The sequence below is a fragment of the Palaemon carinicauda genome, chromosome 31 (genome assembly GCF_036898095.1).
Source record: "Palaemon carinicauda isolate YSFRI2023 chromosome 31, ASM3689809v2, whole genome shotgun sequence".
Lineage (NCBI taxonomy): Eukaryota > Metazoa > Arthropoda > Malacostraca > Decapoda > Palaemonidae > Palaemon > Palaemon carinicauda.
In genome coordinates, this window is record NC_090755.1 from 83,749,777 (window position 1) to 83,767,276 (window position 17,500).

The following is a 17,500-nucleotide window of genomic DNA, read 5'->3' on the forward strand; positions in this document are numbered from 1 at the left end:
TCCCTATTGGAGCCATTGGGCTTATAGCATCTTGCTTGGCTAGTAATAATAATAATAATGATAATAACAACCTGAGGACTTCATTTTGCCATTAAAGGATTGTACCTGAGACTGTAGACTTCATCCTTCAATTGGGTGATTGTAACTGAACCTGTGGACTTCATTTATCCATTAGAGGATCGTACCTGAACATGTAGATTTTACCCTTTAATTGAAAAATCTTACCTGAACCTGTGGACCTGTGGACTTCATTTTGCCATTAAAGGATCGTACCTGAACCTGTAGATTTTATCCTTTAATTGAAAAATCGTACCTGAACCTGTGGACTTCATTTTGCCTTTAAAGGATCGTACCTGAACCTGTAGATTTTATCCTTTAATTGAAAAATCGTACCTGAACCTGTGGACTTCATTTATCCATTAAAGGGTCTACCTGAACTTGTAGATTTTATCCTTTAATTGTAAAATCATACCTGAACCTGTGGACTTCATTTTGCCATTAAAGGATCGTACCTGAACCTGTGGATTTTATCCTTTAGTTGAAAAATCGTACCTGAACCTATGGACTTCATTTTGCCATTAAAGGATCGTACCTGAACCTGTAGATTTTATCCTTTAATTGAAAAATCGTACCTGAACCTGTGGACTTCATTTTGCCTTTAAAGGATCGTACCTGAACCTGTAGATTTTATCCTTTAATTGAAAAATCGTACCTGAACCTGTGGACTTCATTTATCCATTAAAGGGTCTACCTGAACCTGTAGATTTTATCCTTTAATTGTAAAATCATACCAGAACCTATGGACTTCATTTTGCCATTAAAGGATCGTACCTGAACCTGTGGATTTTATCCTTTAATTGAAAAATCGTACCTGAACCTATGGACTTCATTTTGCCATTAAAGGATCGTACCTGAACCTGTAGATTTCATCCTTTAATTGAAAAATCGTACCTGAACCTATGGACTTCATTTTGCCATTAAAGGATCGTACCTGAACCTGTAGATTTCATCCTTTAATTGAAAAATCGTACCTGAACCTGTGGCCTTCATTTTGCCATTAAAGGGTCTACCTGAACCTGCGGACTTCATCCTTTAATTGAAAGATCGTACCTGAACCTGTGGACTTGAGTTTTCCATCGAAGGATCGTACCGGAATATATATATATATATATATATATATATATATATATATATATATATATATATATATATATATATATATATATATATATATATATATACATATACATATACATATACATACATATACACCTAGACACTTGCCCCTTATTATACAGACTATTAGAGGAAATGTCTATTCCTGTAGCCCTCCAGAAGTCAACGTAGAAATACTCCTTGCAAAATTGTAGATAGGGGGAAAAAGGTGCACCCTTCCCCAACTATCGATCTTCTTCTAATGGCCCAGCGCTAACAGAGCACTATGTAGAGCAATAAAAAGGTGAATTGGACAGCGAGGAGAGTCCATCCCTTCCATTTCGGATGGACTGCCTCGTTTTAATGGTTGCACAGAGTGAGGAGGGAGTTTTGAACAGGGTTACCAGATTATTTCCCTTGGATAATCGTACATAAACCTAAAAATTATCGTTTTACTAACCAAAACAATTGTACACACTTTCAACATGATTATCAAGGAGTAACATAAATAACTTATTTCAAGGTATATATATATATATATATATATATATATATATATATATATATATATATATATATATATATATATATATATACTGTATATACCTAAGGTATGTATCGTACATCGTACTGGACCCAAAATAATCGTACTTGTACGATATTTATCGTACTAATGGCAACCCTGGTTTTGAATGCAATATTGTCTTCTCTTTCTCTGCTGTGATTAGGATGATGGTGGCGATTTGTTTGTTTTGGATTTCAAATCACCCATTACGCTGGTGATAGAGCTATGAACATAACAGTTTTATTTCAAATTAAAAACCTATTTCTCGACTTTTGAAGCTAAACGTTGTAGGCGTGCGAGTTAGGTTAAAGCTTATTCTACAGGCGGACATGAGTCTTTTTATAGTTTATTTATGACATATTTGTTTTTGATGTTGGTAATAGTTTATATATGACATGTCTGTTTTGACGTTGTTACTTATTTTAGAATGATTTATTGTTAATTTGTTCTCTTCATTTATTTATTTCCTTATTTCCTTTCCTCACTGGGCTATTTTTCCCTGTTGGAGCCCCTGGGCTTATAGCATCTTGCTTTTCCAACTAGGGTTGTAGCTTGGATAGTAATAATAATAATAATAATAATAATAATAATAAAATTTAACAATCGACATATAAAACAGATTCTTGAAACCTATTTGTTCTTAAGCTAGGAGGGCCTTCTGTACTCTAAGATTGAGGAAATATCACAAGTTATCAAATAATGTAAATGATCCAGCGAGATTTTATCTATACCTATTAACCGAGAGACAAACCTTTATAATAAGGGTGTAGAAACTGTTTGGACAGGGAGTATGCTATCCCTTAGGATTGTTAAAATCGTTCGTAATAGATTTGTATTTTAACTTTTATCATGAACAGTTCACTTCTTACTTTGAGGTAATTGGAACGTTGTTACATAAGAAGCACTACTTAATCAACTTTGTTTTATTTGTTATATTTGATGATAACTGTTGTGTATTGCATTGACACATTTCAATTGCTCTAGCATTTAACGAAAGTAATATATAACATGTTTTTGACGTTGTTAATAGTTTATATAGGACATATGTGTTTTGACGTTGTTACTGTTTTTTAGAATGGTTTATTGTTAATTTATTCTCATCATTTATTTATTTCCTTATTTCCTTTCCTCACTGGGCTATTTTTCCCTATTGGAGCCCTTGGGCTAATAGCATCTTGCTTTTCCAACTAGGGTTGTAGCTTGGCTAGTAATAATAATAATAATGATAATAATAATAATAATAATTCTCCCATTCGTGGGTGCGTGCGTGCTACCTTCTCTTTGCTTCGAAAAGCAATGAACTTTAACCGTACCCACGGCAATTTCTCCTTAAAAATAACCCTAAAAGGCTGACGATAAAGTCCTCCCTCTCACGTAAGGGACACATAACGGAAGCGTTTCCTTTACAGGAAAATGTCAAATATTTTGGAATTCTTAAAAAAAAAAAAATGCCATATAGAGGAAAATTTTGTTGAAGCTGATTAGCATCATATAAATAGTCTTCTTGGCATTATAAATATATTATTATTATTATTATTATTACTTACTAAGCTACAACCCTAGTTGGAAAAGCAGTATGCTATAAGCCCAGGGGCTCCAACAGGGAAAATAGCTCAGTGCGGAAAGGAAAAAAGGAAAATAAAATATTCTAAGAAGAGTAACAACTATAAATATCTCCTATATAAACTATAAAAACTTTAACAAAACAAGAGGAAGAGAAATAAGATAGGAGAGTGTGCTCGAGTGTACCCTCAAGCAAGAGAACTCTAACCCAAGACAGTGAAAGGCCATGGTACAGAGGCTATGGCACTACCCAAGACTAGAGAACAGTGGTTTGATTTTGGAGTGTCCTTCTCCTAGAAGAGCTGCTTACCATAGCTAAAGAGTCTCTTCTACCCTTACCAAGAGGAAAGTGGCACTGAACAATTACAGTGCAGTAACCCCTTGGGTGATGAAGAATTGTTTGGTAATCTGTGTTGTCAGGTGTATGAGGATAGAGGAGAATATGTAAAGAATATGCCAGACTATTCAGTGTGTATGTAGGCAAAGGGAAAATGAACCGTAACCAGAGAGGAGGATCCAATGTAGTACTGTCTGGCCAGTCAAAAGACCCCATAACTCTCTAGCGGTAGTATCTCAACGGGTGGCTGGTGCCCTGGCCAACCTACTACCTATAAGTATGAATAAGAATTAATTAATGTTTAATGATTGGATATTGGTTAATGTAACGTTAATTACTTCCGCCATCAAAGTTGGAAGGAGGCTATGTTTTCGCTCTGTTTGTGTGTTTGATTGTGAACAGCTTCCTGGCACAATATTAATCGTAGAGTAATGGAACTTGCAGGTATTAACTTTTATGTAAAAAGCTGGAAATTATTAAATTTTGTAAGGTCAAGGTTAAAGGTCAAGTAAAATGACCAATTCACGCAATCCGCCATAAGTTTAGACATCGTTGTCAGTCTTCAAACTTGGTTCATATTTGAGTGTATGAAAATCCACGCCAATTAATACATGTTAAGGTCAAAGGTCAAGGCCAAGGTCGAGAGATAAGCTGTTGTAGGGGAGGTCTGCGTTCTACTGAGTGCTTCTCTAGTTTGAATGCTTTCCTTAATAGACTACTTAGAAACCATTGAACCGCTTGTTTAGTGCCGATGAATGCTATACACACTTTTGGTTGATCACTCTTAGTTCATCGAAGAGAATTAAGAATAGAATTGCAATTTTTTTTCTTACCTTCTATTATTCATCTTACCGATTTGGTGACGTCCCTGACTGATGATTGCTAGACTGGGATATGAGTCCCTTTCAGACTCGTTAGTTTCTTTGGCCTCTGCAACCTCACCAACCTTGTGAGCTACGTCCCTGACTGATGATTGCTAGACTGGGATTTGAGTTCCTCTCAGACTCGTTAGCTTCTTTGGCCTCTGCAACCTCACCAACCTTGTGAGCTACGTCCCTGACTGATGATTGCTAGACTGGGATTTGAGTTCCTCTCAGACTCGTTAGCTTCTTTGGCCTCTGCAACCTCACCAACCTTGTGAGCTACGTCCCTGACTGATGATTGCTAGACTGGGATTTGAGTTCCTCTCAGACTCGTTAGCTTCTTTGGCCTCTGCAACCTCACCAACCTTGTGAGCTACGTCCCTGACTGATGATTGCTAGACTGGGATTTGAGTTCCTCTCAGACTCGTTAGCTTCTATGGCCTCTGCAACCTCACCAACCTTGTGAGCTACGTCCCTGACTGATGATTGCTAGACTGGGATTTGAGTTCCTCTCAGACTCGTTAGCTTCTTTGGCCTCTGCAACCTCACCAACCTTGTGAGCTACGTCCCTGACTGATGATTGCTAGACTGGGATTTGAGTTCCTCTCAGACTCGTTAGCTTCTATGGCCTCTGCAACCTCACCAACCTTGTGAGCTACGTCCCTGACTGATGATTGCTAGACTGGGATTTGAGTTCCTCTCAGACTCGTTAGCTTCTTTGGCCTCTGCAACCTCACCAACCTTGTGAGCTACGTCCCTGACTGATGATTGCTAGACTGGGATTTGAGTCCCTTTCAGACTCGTTAGTTTCTTTGGCCTCTGCAACCTCACCAACCTTGTGAGCTATGGATGGGCGATTTGGGGAGCCTATGGGTCTTCTTGCTGATTCATCAGCAGCCATTGCCTGGCCCTCCTTTGTCCTAGCTTGGGTGGAGAGGGTGTACCAACCATGTGTCACACGATCGTACATAGTTCATTTTGTGCTTGTATCTTCGCTCTCTCCTCGCACTAAAAAGAACCTGAAAAACATGTCTTTTTTTCTCAATGGTAACGGTGTCGATTTTTTAACATGAAATTTCCTGTTGCCTTGAGCTTGTTTATATAAAGGAGAGCGTTCAATAATAAACTCACTCAGTTGCTTTCATACTGTCTTTGAGTCACAACCTTCTCTCGGCCCGTCACAGGGGTCTTGGTCGCTGATCATATTTATATATGGTCAGTCTCTAGGGCTTTATCCTACTTGATAGGGGAATATCACTGTCCCTTGCTTCTGCCATTTATTTATGAGCTGTCCTTAAACCTTTATACCATCAGAAAGACAATTTTTTGCTCTTTTGCGTTTCCCTGGATCGTTACAAAAGGATAGGTCAGCTATGATTTCTAAATGGAAAACTTGTTATTTCGACTCGTTGACGCTTCAAGAACTAGATTGTAGTTCACGATTTTAAAGAGAGAGAGAAACATGGTTTTGACAGTTAAATTCCCAGTAATTAGCTACTTGACTTTAGTCGTGATTACATTAGCATCAAGGATACACACACACATACACGCACGCACGCACGCACGCACACACACACATTCTAAGAGTCATGAATATTAACGAATCAATTGACATCATTCACTTTCTTTCAGCGTTACTAAATTATTCATGAGAGAGAGAGAGAGAGAGAGAGAGAGAGAGAGAGAGAGAGAGAGAGAGAGAGAGAGAGAGAGAGAGAGGGGGAGAGAGAGTATTTTTCGGCTTTTCTGAACTGGCAACAGAAATGATTTTATGCATGAGACCCGGAATTTCATAGGAAAATATTTTCTTGTTCTTTCATTCTTTCTTTACTTAAGGAATTACGATAGTCTTTTGCATAATGACCGGAACTTAACATATGTCTCATAATTTTGTGAATGATTTACCTTGTTTTCATTTTTTTTTCTCAGAATTCTACATTTTAGTAAACAACTGGTATGACTTAACTATTATTACTCCCGCCAACGAAGTTAGAAGGAGGTTATGTTTTCCCTTCTGGTTGTGTGTGTGTTTGTGAACAGCTTCTTGGCCACAATTTTAATCGTAGAGTAATAAAACCTGCAGGGATTAACTGTTATATTGAAATTTTAGAAGGTCATGGTCAAAGGTCAAGGTCATGGTCAAATGTCAAGGTCATGGTAAAGCAAAAGGTCGAGAATTGAGCTGCCGCGGTGGAGGTCTGCGCTGTACTAAGTGCCCCTCTAGTTACTATTATTTTCTTATTGGCCGAAACTCTTAACATAAGGCCCATAATATGTTTCAAAGATTAAGGTCATGATCAAAGGTCAAGGTCATGGTCAAGCAAAAGGTCGAGAATTGAGCTGGCGCATTGGAGGTCTGCGATGTACCAAGTGCCCCTCTAGTTACTATTATTTTCTTAATGGCCGAAACTCTTAACATAAGACCCATAATATGTTTCAAAGATTAAGGTCATGGTCAAAGGTCAAGGTCATGGTCAAAGGTCAAGGTCATGGTCAAGCAAAAGGTCGAGAATTGAGCTGCCGCGGTGGAGGTCTGCGCTGTACTAAGTGCTCCTCTATAGTCCATTTTTCTTAGCGAGGCAGATTTGCACAGACTCGCAACGGTGCCGTTTTAGCTCGGAAAAGTTTCCTGATCGCTGATTGGTTAGAATTATCTTGTCCAACCAATCACCGATCAGGAAACTTTTCCGAGCTAAAGGGGCACCGCTGCGAGTCGGTGCAAATATGCCTCGCTAAAAGAAATTGACTAGAGTTACTGTTATTTTCTTAATGGCCGAAACTCTAACATAATGCCCATGTTTTACGAGCTGTCGAAGTGCCAAGGTTGATTTTATCATATCACACACATCATTCTTAACCAAATGTTTGTCTCTAAGCGACTAATTTGCCTCATTCACAGTCACTTATATGGTTCTCAACTTGACATGCACATGTAACATTTCCCATTCCGTTAGGATATTCACACACGTGTAATCCTGTTGTCACACTGGCTTTATATCCCATATTTCTTTTGTCATGGTGTTATAACTATTATGTATGCTACTTTCGTTTTTCTACCTGTTAATGAAGTATATATATATATATATATATATATATATATATATATATATATATATATGTATATATATATATATATATATATATGTATATATGTATGTATGTATGTATGTAATGTATGCAAGTATATATGTATATATATATATATATATATATATATATATATATTTATATATATATGTATATATGTATGTATGTATGTATGTATGTAATGTATGCAAGTATATATGTATATATATATATATATATATATATATATATATATAATATTATTGTTATTATTATTATTATTATTATTATTATTATTAGCCAAGCTACAACCCTGGTTGAAAAACCAAAATGCTACCAATCCCAAGGGCTGGATCTAATAGAGAAAGTAGCCCAGTGAGGAAAGGGAATAGCAAATAAACAAGCTACATATATGTAATTAGTAGATAGGATGAAATATTTTAAGATTAATAACAACATTGAATTAGATCAGTCATATATAAACTATAAAGCGAGATGTATTTCAACAAGCTCAATAGAAAAATATTTACAAAAGTATGAAATTGTTATTCTCCAATCTGGTCAACTAGATTACTGTGTAGTATTGATGGAGAAGGTATGGTTGTTAGAAGTAGCTAGCTGCATACATACCTATAGTCCATTTCTTTTAGCGATGCACATTTGCACCGACTCGCGGCGGTGCCCTTTTAGCTCGGAAAAGTTTCCTGATCGCTGATTGGTTAGAATGATCTTGTCCAACCAATCAGCGATCAGGAAACTTTTCCGAGCTAAAAGGGCACCGCTGCGAGTCGGTGCAAATCTGCATCGCTAAAAGAAATGGACTATAATGATACGTACGGGAGGGTACACAGTAGTCTTGGAAGATCTTAGGGCAATGGGGGATCTGAGTAAAGAAAAATCTTATGTAGCATGCATAGTCAACTAACTTGACGATGGTACCAGAGATTGATATCTTGGAAAGTGTAAGAAGGGTATCACGTGCATATATACTAGTATGCATGTATTCATAAATATACAGACCTATATATATATATATATATATATATATATATATATATATATATATATATATATATATGCGTAAAAATCACAGGAAAACGTGATGTTCAGATGCAGAAGAACCACGGGGAAAATGATAATACGAAATACAAGATGAAGTCCAAACTAGTCAGGACTTAATCTTATATTTCGTATTTTCATTTTCCCTGTGGTTCTTCTGCATATATATATATATATATATATATATATATATATATATATATATATATATATATATATATATATATATATATATATATATATATATATATATACACATACATATACACGTGAATAGCTTCCTGGTTGCAAAACCTGTCTTATATTCAACAAATTGACCAATATCAATGAATATTATAATTTGCTTTGACGTTGCTTTTTGAATATTTTTCTGTATTTTTTTCGTAAATTCTCGTGCTCGATTATTGCATAATTTTTACTCTCTCGTTTAATGCTTCTTTGAAATAGGATTTTATCTCATTGATAAAAATTACACGTTAATCAGTTTTTATTATTTGCATGTGTTCCTTTGTTAAGTTATTAGAATTGGGATACGAAAAATATTCATTTAAACTTAATTTTAACTTAGTTTTATTTTATTTGATAAGTAGATGTTTTGTGCCCGAGTTGTTACTCCTAGTAGGTAGTAGGTTGGCCAAGGCACCAGCCACCCGTTGAGATACTACCGCTAGAGAGTTATGGGATCTTTTGACTGGCCAGGCTGTACTACATTGGATCCTTCTCTCTGGTTACGGTTCATTTTCCCTTTTCCTACACACACACTGAATAGTCTGGCCTATTCTTTACATATTTTCCTCTGTCCTCATACACCTGACAACACAGTTACCAAATAATTCTTCTTCACTAAAGGGGTTACTCCACTGTAATTGTTCAGTGGCCACTTTCCTCTTGGTAAGGGTAGAAGAGACTCTTTAGCTATGGTAAGCAGCTCTTCTAGGAGAAGGACACTCCAAAATCAAACCATTGTTCTCTAGTCTTGGGTAGTGCCATAACCTTTGTACCATAGTCTTCCACTGCCTTGGTTTAGAGTTCTCTTGCTTGACGGTACACTCGAGCACACTCTTTTATCTTATTTCTCTTCCTCTTGTTTTGTTAAAGTTTTTATAGTTTATATAGGAGATATTTATTTTAACGTTGTTACTCTTTCTGAAATATTTCATTTTCCTTTTTTCCTTTCCCCACTGAGCTATTTTCCCTGTTGGAGCCCTTGGGCTTATATCATCCTGCTTTTCCAACTAGGGCTGTGGCTGAGCAAGTAGTAATAATAATAATAATACTGCAAAGCTAGGGAGAGGGCATCAGCTACCTTGTTAGCTTTACCTTCCAAGTTCGCGGAGATGTACCATAGGCACCTGTGAGGCTCTCTGAAAATATTGTCAATAGGTTCTTTCTTCATTCAGTGTCATCTTTGTGAAGTCGTGTAAAGCAGTACATTATGTCGTTCTACTCTTGAGTTGGCATTTCTAAGTAACTCCCTTTTCACACTTGATGCCATTAAATTTCCAGTAAAAAGTGCTCTGAATATAACGATAGTAAAATTAAATGCTGGTTCGAATAAAAAGACACCAGCCACCCGTTGAGGTACTACCGCTAGAGTTGTTGGGTGCTTTGACTGACCAGATAGTACTACGTTGCAACCCCCTCTGGTTACGGCTCATTTTCCTTTGCCTGTACATATACCGTATAAGTCTGGTCTATTCTTAACACATTCTCATACACCTGACAACACTTAAGATAACCGAAAAAAAAAATCTTCTCCACTGCACTGTAATTGTTCAGTGGCTACTTTCCTCTTGGTAAGGGTAATAGAGACTCTTTTAGCTATGGTAAGCAGTTTTTCTTGGAGAAAGAGACTCCAAAATCAAATCATTGTTCTCTAGTCTTGGGTAGCGCCCTAGCCCCTGTACCATGGTCTTCCACTGTCTTGAGTGAGTTCTCTTTCCTGAGGATACACTCAGGCACATTATTCTATCAGTTTCTTTATTCCCTTTTCTTACTGGGCTATTTTGCCTGTTGGAGCCCTTGGGCTTGTAGCATCTTGCTTTCTAACTAGGGTTGTACCTTAGGAAGTAATAATAATAATATTTTTCTTTACTTTAAATTTCAAGGAATATCCTTTATCAGACAGGAATACTATTTACATTATGCTGACTTTGTGTATGGAAAACACTATTTGACTTAAATATGATATAGAAGTCTACAAATATCAACTCTTTTATAAAACTAAAGGTAAATGCATGGAAACAATTCTAAAGTAAAATTAGCAATTCTTTTTATTATTTCATTACAGAACTTCAACAATATCTAAAAATAAAGGGGATCGAAAAATTCATATAAATCATTTCCACAAAACATAATAATGTTCTTTTTCGTATTTTTTTTTTTTTTTTTTTACATTTGCTTCATAGCAGTGAGTACAGAAATACATGATAAATATGTCAGCAATTGGTGTGGGCATACAAGCAAGGGTCCAGAGAAGCAAGATTTGGCCAGGTGGGGCCGACAAAAGGCCAGGTGGGGCCGACAAAAGGCCAGGTGGGGCCGACATATGGCCATTTGGGGCCGACAAAAGGCCAGGTGTGGCCGACAAAAGGCCAGGTGGGGCCGACAGAAGGCCAGGTGGGGCCGACAAATGGCCAGATGGGGCCGACAAATGGCCAGATGGGGCAGACAAAAGGCCAGATGGGGCCGACCAAAGGTCGGGTGTGACCGACAAAAGGCCAGGTGTGGCCGACAAAAGGCCAGGTGGGGCCGACAAAAGTCATAACTATATGAACACAGACACCGCCAAGAACACTTACAAACTTACTTAATTACTTGTCCAGTGCAATATAGGTATCGAACGGATTATATCCCTCTTAATCGATCTGTTTTGTACGCAAACAGAATATATCCGTTTATAGCAATCGTGAGCAAAATAAATTCCCTTTTATCACGATCAGAATATATCCCCTTTTAATGCCATCGCCAACAGAATAAATTCCATTTTATCACGATCACGAACAGAATATATCATCCCTTTATCGCGATCGCAAACAGAATCTATTCTCTTTTTATCGCGATCGCGAATAGAATAGCCTTTTATCGCGGCCGCGAACAGAGTATATCCCTTTCCATTGCAAATAGAATATATCCTTTTATCGCGGCCGCGAAGAGATTATCCCTTTTATCGCGGGCGCGAATAGAATATATCTCCTTTTATCGCAATTACAAACAGAATATATCTCCTTTTATCACAATAGCAAACAGAACATATCACCTTTTATCGCAATTGCAAATAGAATATATCTCCTTTTATCATGACCGCGAACAGAATAAATTCCCTCTCATTGCGATGACAAACAGAATATATTCGATTTTATCAATCTGCTGTATCTTTTCTTCTTTTTTTTTAAATAGGAATAGGATATATCCCATTACGAGAGGAATATATCCAGCCCAGTGTAATACCTTCTATAGATTTCTCGCTTTACACTAGGTTACAAAATGTTACAAAATCAACTTTTAAATAAGGTATTTTTAACTTTTTCTTTTTTCATATTTATTAGAATTGCGTAATATAAGCATCCTTGTTGCTAAACCTTTCGAAATATTTAGACTTTTCTTTAAAGATTATTATTTTCAAGAGTATAATTTTGTGCTTTGTAATATGTCTGTTCGGCTACAGAGCGCTCTGGATTCACTTGGCCTGGAATATAGACTTTTTGTTTGATGTATCTACAGCATTTGTATTATGTCCAGTAGGGAAAGTGATGAAGATTTAGACTTTTACCGGTTTTTTACTAAATTGTTCAACTTTGTAGACTACTCAAAATTAAAGTGAAGAACAAAAGATGTCACTTGTAAATTGGAAAGATCGATCTCTTAAGAATTATCAATGAGTCACTGGTGTTTCTACTAAAGATGTTATGATTTACTTGAAGGTGAAAATGTGAAACATTTTATCATCTCTTCTTTAGTAATCCATAAAATATACTGAAAGATGAACTGTATAATTAATTTCTGACCGCTAACAACGTTTGCCAGTAAACTGTAAACCAACGTTTGCCAGGAAGCACGATAAGAATAGAGAGAGGGATGAATAAGTTGACTAAGAAAAGACATTAGTTAGTCATACAGTACAACTAAGAACAAATTGAGCATATCATCAACTATCATAATGATAATGGCATTCTTCTTAAGAATGTAAGTAGGGTATTTGTGTTCATATTCGGTTCTAGAGAGTGATGATTATCCATTAAAGAAGGATCAGTTATAACAAAAAAGAAAGTGCTGTTCTTAAAGGCGAGTTATCTTTCAGTTACCATTATCTTCGGGTCAAAAAAGGTAAATGAGAAATTTATTATGAGGAACCTGTAATGTGTTCACATACGTTGCATCATTCTCGTAAAATGCCTTTCATTTCTCTTCTGAATTTAGTTGAGTGTATTTTCGTTGAAAATCTGAAGTTTCTAGTTTATCTACTCTGGAAAATCTTTACTTTTTGTCATTTTGGAGTCTTAAACATGTATAGCCTTTATTGGGTCGCGATAAAATCACTAAATCCCTTATTTATGAAACTATAGAGAGGCCTTGGTTATTGCTGTTAACCTCTAAAGAATATGAAAATTAGAATAAAACTATTAAAAGTAAAATAAGGCTTCCTTTCTAAACTAGAAATACATTCTAAGCATCATCTGGACCAATATTTTCGAGTGATGTTACAGTAGTGGAGAATTGTAGATTTGCTTTGCCAATGTTTTTACAAGAAATTTAAATTGAGCAGAAATCCTAGCACCTACCTAGTGTTTAAGAGTGTAAATAGATGTGAGCAAATGCATTTTTGAGAGAAGAAAAAAGAACTATATTAACGTGGTTGACAAAATGTGTGACCATTATCATTACTCCTTTACTTTACTTAAGCTGTCGTTCTCATTCTTGAAAGCAAATATGAAGACATATCGGTAGTTTTCATTGAAGATGGTTAGTAAAAGTTGTGATTAATCGAATCCATTCTATTTGACCCAAAGGTTTCTCAAGATATTTTTTTTTTTTAATATAAGATTACTAAAATGGGTATCTATCTCCCATTTTTACTTTGACATAAATTGTCAGGACTGAGATCCAGTGATCATATATGTTTAGATACATGGCTAGCTTGAGATTTATACCTCAATTTTTTTCTTATAAATATAAGGTTTAGGTGAAGTCAGCTATCTATATCTTCGTGGCCTCCAGTTTGATGTCCTCTGATTGTAAAATAAAATCTATTTGCAGTAACTGGATATGTAGAAGCAAAGAAATACTGGATGTGCACTGCCCAGCTAACTCCGGAGAGAAATTGAAAAATGTGGCTTTCAGTATAATGTTCTAGTATCCTTTAGTCTAACTGGTGAAGCATTCTACATTCATGCCAACTGCCAATTCCTATTTGATTATGAGAACTAATTCTTGGAGTAGAGAGAATAGTTGATGCACTTGCGTTCAGTGGCGGTTAAATTATTTTGTAACATGCCAAGTAAACCCTTCCAAGTGTAAAGTGAATTTGAGTGGATTGTTCAAGCTTGAATATAAAAACAAGCTTCTTTAGGCCCCTTACTTCAGTTATATTTTTTTAGATAAATCTCTTACATCTTTGACAAAGTATGTCTAAAATATCCTATCATATCCATCATTCATGTGTTATAGAAAATAATTTCTTTTCAACTAAAATTGTCATTTCATGGAGACATGCCCATTTAGAAATGAGAAAATATCTCTAACATTGAAATAAGTGCAACCTAAATCATTATGATAGATCTACAGCCCTTCCATCCTTATTCAGGCACATCTTCCGCAAAATACATATAGATTTTCATATTAAGCTCGTTGCTCTTATCCATACAGGGTGGGAGTATCAGCGAACAATTATCATTAAGGGAATGCGAGTATTTACATTAAATGGATTGCCTCTTGTTTCGGCAAGATTCTTCATAGGATCCCATCGTTCATGAGATCCGTCAGGAGATTCAGGACACGCTCTTCTCTGCCGGCTGATCCTAAGGCAATATCCACACTTCCGACCACGACTAAGGCCGACATAGCCAAGGCAGCTTTGTAGTCCTCATCCAGATCCTCCTTGGTGTATTTGATGGCGTCCTTCTCGACACCGAACTGGCTTAATCTGGACATGAAGGCGTCCCAGTAATCTGAAATGAGCGTCTGTGCGTGCTTGCGCCTCTCGGCGGGCTCTAGGGACGTGCTGATCAGCATGGCCACGTCGATTGCCGGACGGCCGTACATCACCATCTGCCAGTCGATGATAGAGCATCTGGTCGATTCGTCTTCTTGCTTGAACAGGAGGTTGTTGCACCAGAAATCGCAGTGCACGAGAGTATTTAACTTATCAGAGGGTGCCAAGATACTTCGGAGGACTTCGATGGAGTCCTTCCCTGAGTATTTTTGAAGGCCGTTTCGCACAGCAGCACGGTCCTTGCGGGATTCTAGGAACTTCAGGAGTAATGGAAGGCCTCGGTCAATCAAACATTTGAAGGATTCTACTGCCTGGTCAGTCGACAGAAGATACGGGTACTTCTGGGACAGTGGCTCTTTCTCCTTGATTTGCAACGTAAGAGCTGCTGCATGGACGTTTGCAATAGCCACAAGAGCTGACTTCGCCTGGGCCACCGTCAGTCCCTGTGTGAGATCCTGTACTTTGTATCCTCTTTGGCACATATCGGCTAGCACCAGTATAGACTCTGCTTCTTCCTTGTGCTTTGCGTAGTAGAGATCGGGTGCCCAGGAGGGGTCTATTGTGTCTTCTGTTAGGTACTGCCTTTCGACGCCTTCAAGAGCTGGCTTGATCTGAAAGTAGAGGATTTTGAATAAGGTTTTGAAACTAGGGATTAATTTGGGGAACTAACACAGGTGTTCATTACTTTCACATGGTGATTTTACAGAAAACTATACATGAACCCTCTCTGCAGAGAACTTACATAACATCAATTTCTTAATACACCTACACAAAAAATTTAGCAGTAGTTTGTCGAACCTCTATAAACCCACTGTGTCATGCATCTCTGTCACTAATTAGACCCTTCATTTCTAATACCTCTAATACTAAAGTAGATAATTCAAGCGTCTTCTCAATATATTTTTTAGAAAAAACACTCCATTATTTTTCTTAACATCTGTTGTAAGAGGGTATGTAAACCAACGTCTTTTTTTCTACAAGAAAGGTTACTTTCTAGAAGTGATTGAGTGCTATGATTTACCCAATATACTCCCATAGTGGCATTCTACTGACCATACTAGAGTCATTTTCTGTATTACTCTCAGCCTGTTACTAATAATTAAATACCTTGTAACCTGTTTCAAAGCTATCCAGCTGTAACTTATCATTCTTCAGTATTTTCATCTTAATTAAGAGCAAATCATTATAGGGAATACAATTAACTAATGATATTATATATCCTCAATTTCTCATAGCAAATTTTTTTTTTTTTTTTTTTTTTTTTTTGGACGAGACTGGATAAGAGCAGTGTCAATGTTCATGGATCCATCAATATTTCATCAGTATTACATTGAAAATATGACGTGACCTTTAGAAAAGGAAGAAACTATCTCTGAAATAGAGTTTCAGGTTCCAAGGGGAAAGTCATAACCATTGAATAATTTTGTCCGAATGGAATTATTGATAGAGTTAAAGTGAACGGTTCCTTATCTTGGGCCATCCGAGGTCTCTCTCTCTCTCTCTCTCTCTCTCTCTCTCTCTCTCTCTCTCTCTCCATTGATTGAAGGTTTTTAGGTCTTTGATTTTCAAGTTATCTGAAGGCCTCTCTGTGGTTCAACTTTGGTTTTTGTTTGGATCAAAAATACGTGTTTACGAACTTTCATGTGGGGTCATTTAAGTAACATTGGTTAACTTTGGATATTAATTAAATACACCTTCATTTTTTGTATCCACAATTATAAAAACACATGAAGACACTCAGGATATAATATATTATATTATATATATATATATATATATATATATATATATATATATATATATATACATACATAGACACATAAAACACTGCATGTATATCTCCCACGAATAATTCTTGGAAGAAATAGTTGGATTTAGACTGCCACTCTGGAAACCAATCAGAAAATTATGTTGCCTTTTTTTGCACAGAGATAATTATCAAGTCTCTCTCTCTCTCTCTCTCTCTCTCTCTCTCTCTCTCTCTCTCTCTCTCTCTCACTCTCTCTCTCTCTCTCTCTCTCTCTCTCTCTCTCTCTCTCTCTCTCTCTCTCTCTCTCTCCAGAATGGGTGGCCGGTCTTTCCTGGTATAAATCTTAACACATTTTGTCCTACTTTCTATTTTAAAAGACTGAAATTCAATTGGAAATTTTGCATATGGTCTATGTTCTACCAGCCAAAAGATTTACACCAATTTGGTTCCTTTACAACAGGGTGCCAATTATATTATATATAGATTAATATAGTTAATATGAATATATTTTCCGACTGTGCATCCTATTGTTTTATTATTATTACTAGCTAAGCTACAACCCTAGTAGGAAAAGCAGGATGCTATAAGCCCAAGGGCTCCAATAGTATAGAAATAGCCTAGTGAGGAAAGGAAACGAGGATACAAATAAACCACGAGAGGAATAATGGGCAACTAAAACAAAACATTTTTAGAATAGTAACTACATTAAAACAGATCCTGCATATGTAAACTATTTTATGTAAACTATTTTATGTAAGCTATTTTAGAGTCTGCTGCAAGTTTGAACTTCTGAAGTTCCACAGATGCAACAACCTTAGTAGGAAGATCATTCCACATTATCTATGCAGTAGTCTGATTATCACTGATAATAAAACCCATATGTACACTAATCAAACTATTCCCTCCTTTTAAAGTTAAATATTTAGAACGG

The 17,500-nt window shown here is 36.5% G+C and overlaps 1 protein-coding gene and 1 long non-coding RNA gene across 2 annotated transcripts in view; one reads left to right on the forward strand and one right to left on the reverse strand.

Annotated features, from left to right (window-relative positions):
• The first annotated feature begins 10,873 nt into the window (after positions 1-10,873).
• LOC137624591 (uncharacterized) lies at positions 10,874-14,255 on the forward strand. The gene is made up of 2 exons (XR_011040753.1): positions 10,874-11,143; positions 11,186-14,255. It is a non-coding gene; the product is annotated as an uncharacterized lncRNA (long non-coding RNA).
• LOC137624590 (uncharacterized) overlaps positions 13,766-17,500 on the reverse strand; it is a 12,875-nt gene continuing 9,140 nt past the window's right edge. The window contains exon 4 of the mRNA XM_068355537.1: positions 13,766-15,430. Within this exon, the coding sequence (XP_068211638.1) occupies positions 14,558-15,430 (873 nt within the window). The 3' untranslated portion in view covers positions 13,766-14,557. The remainder of the gene's footprint in view (positions 15,431-17,500) is intronic.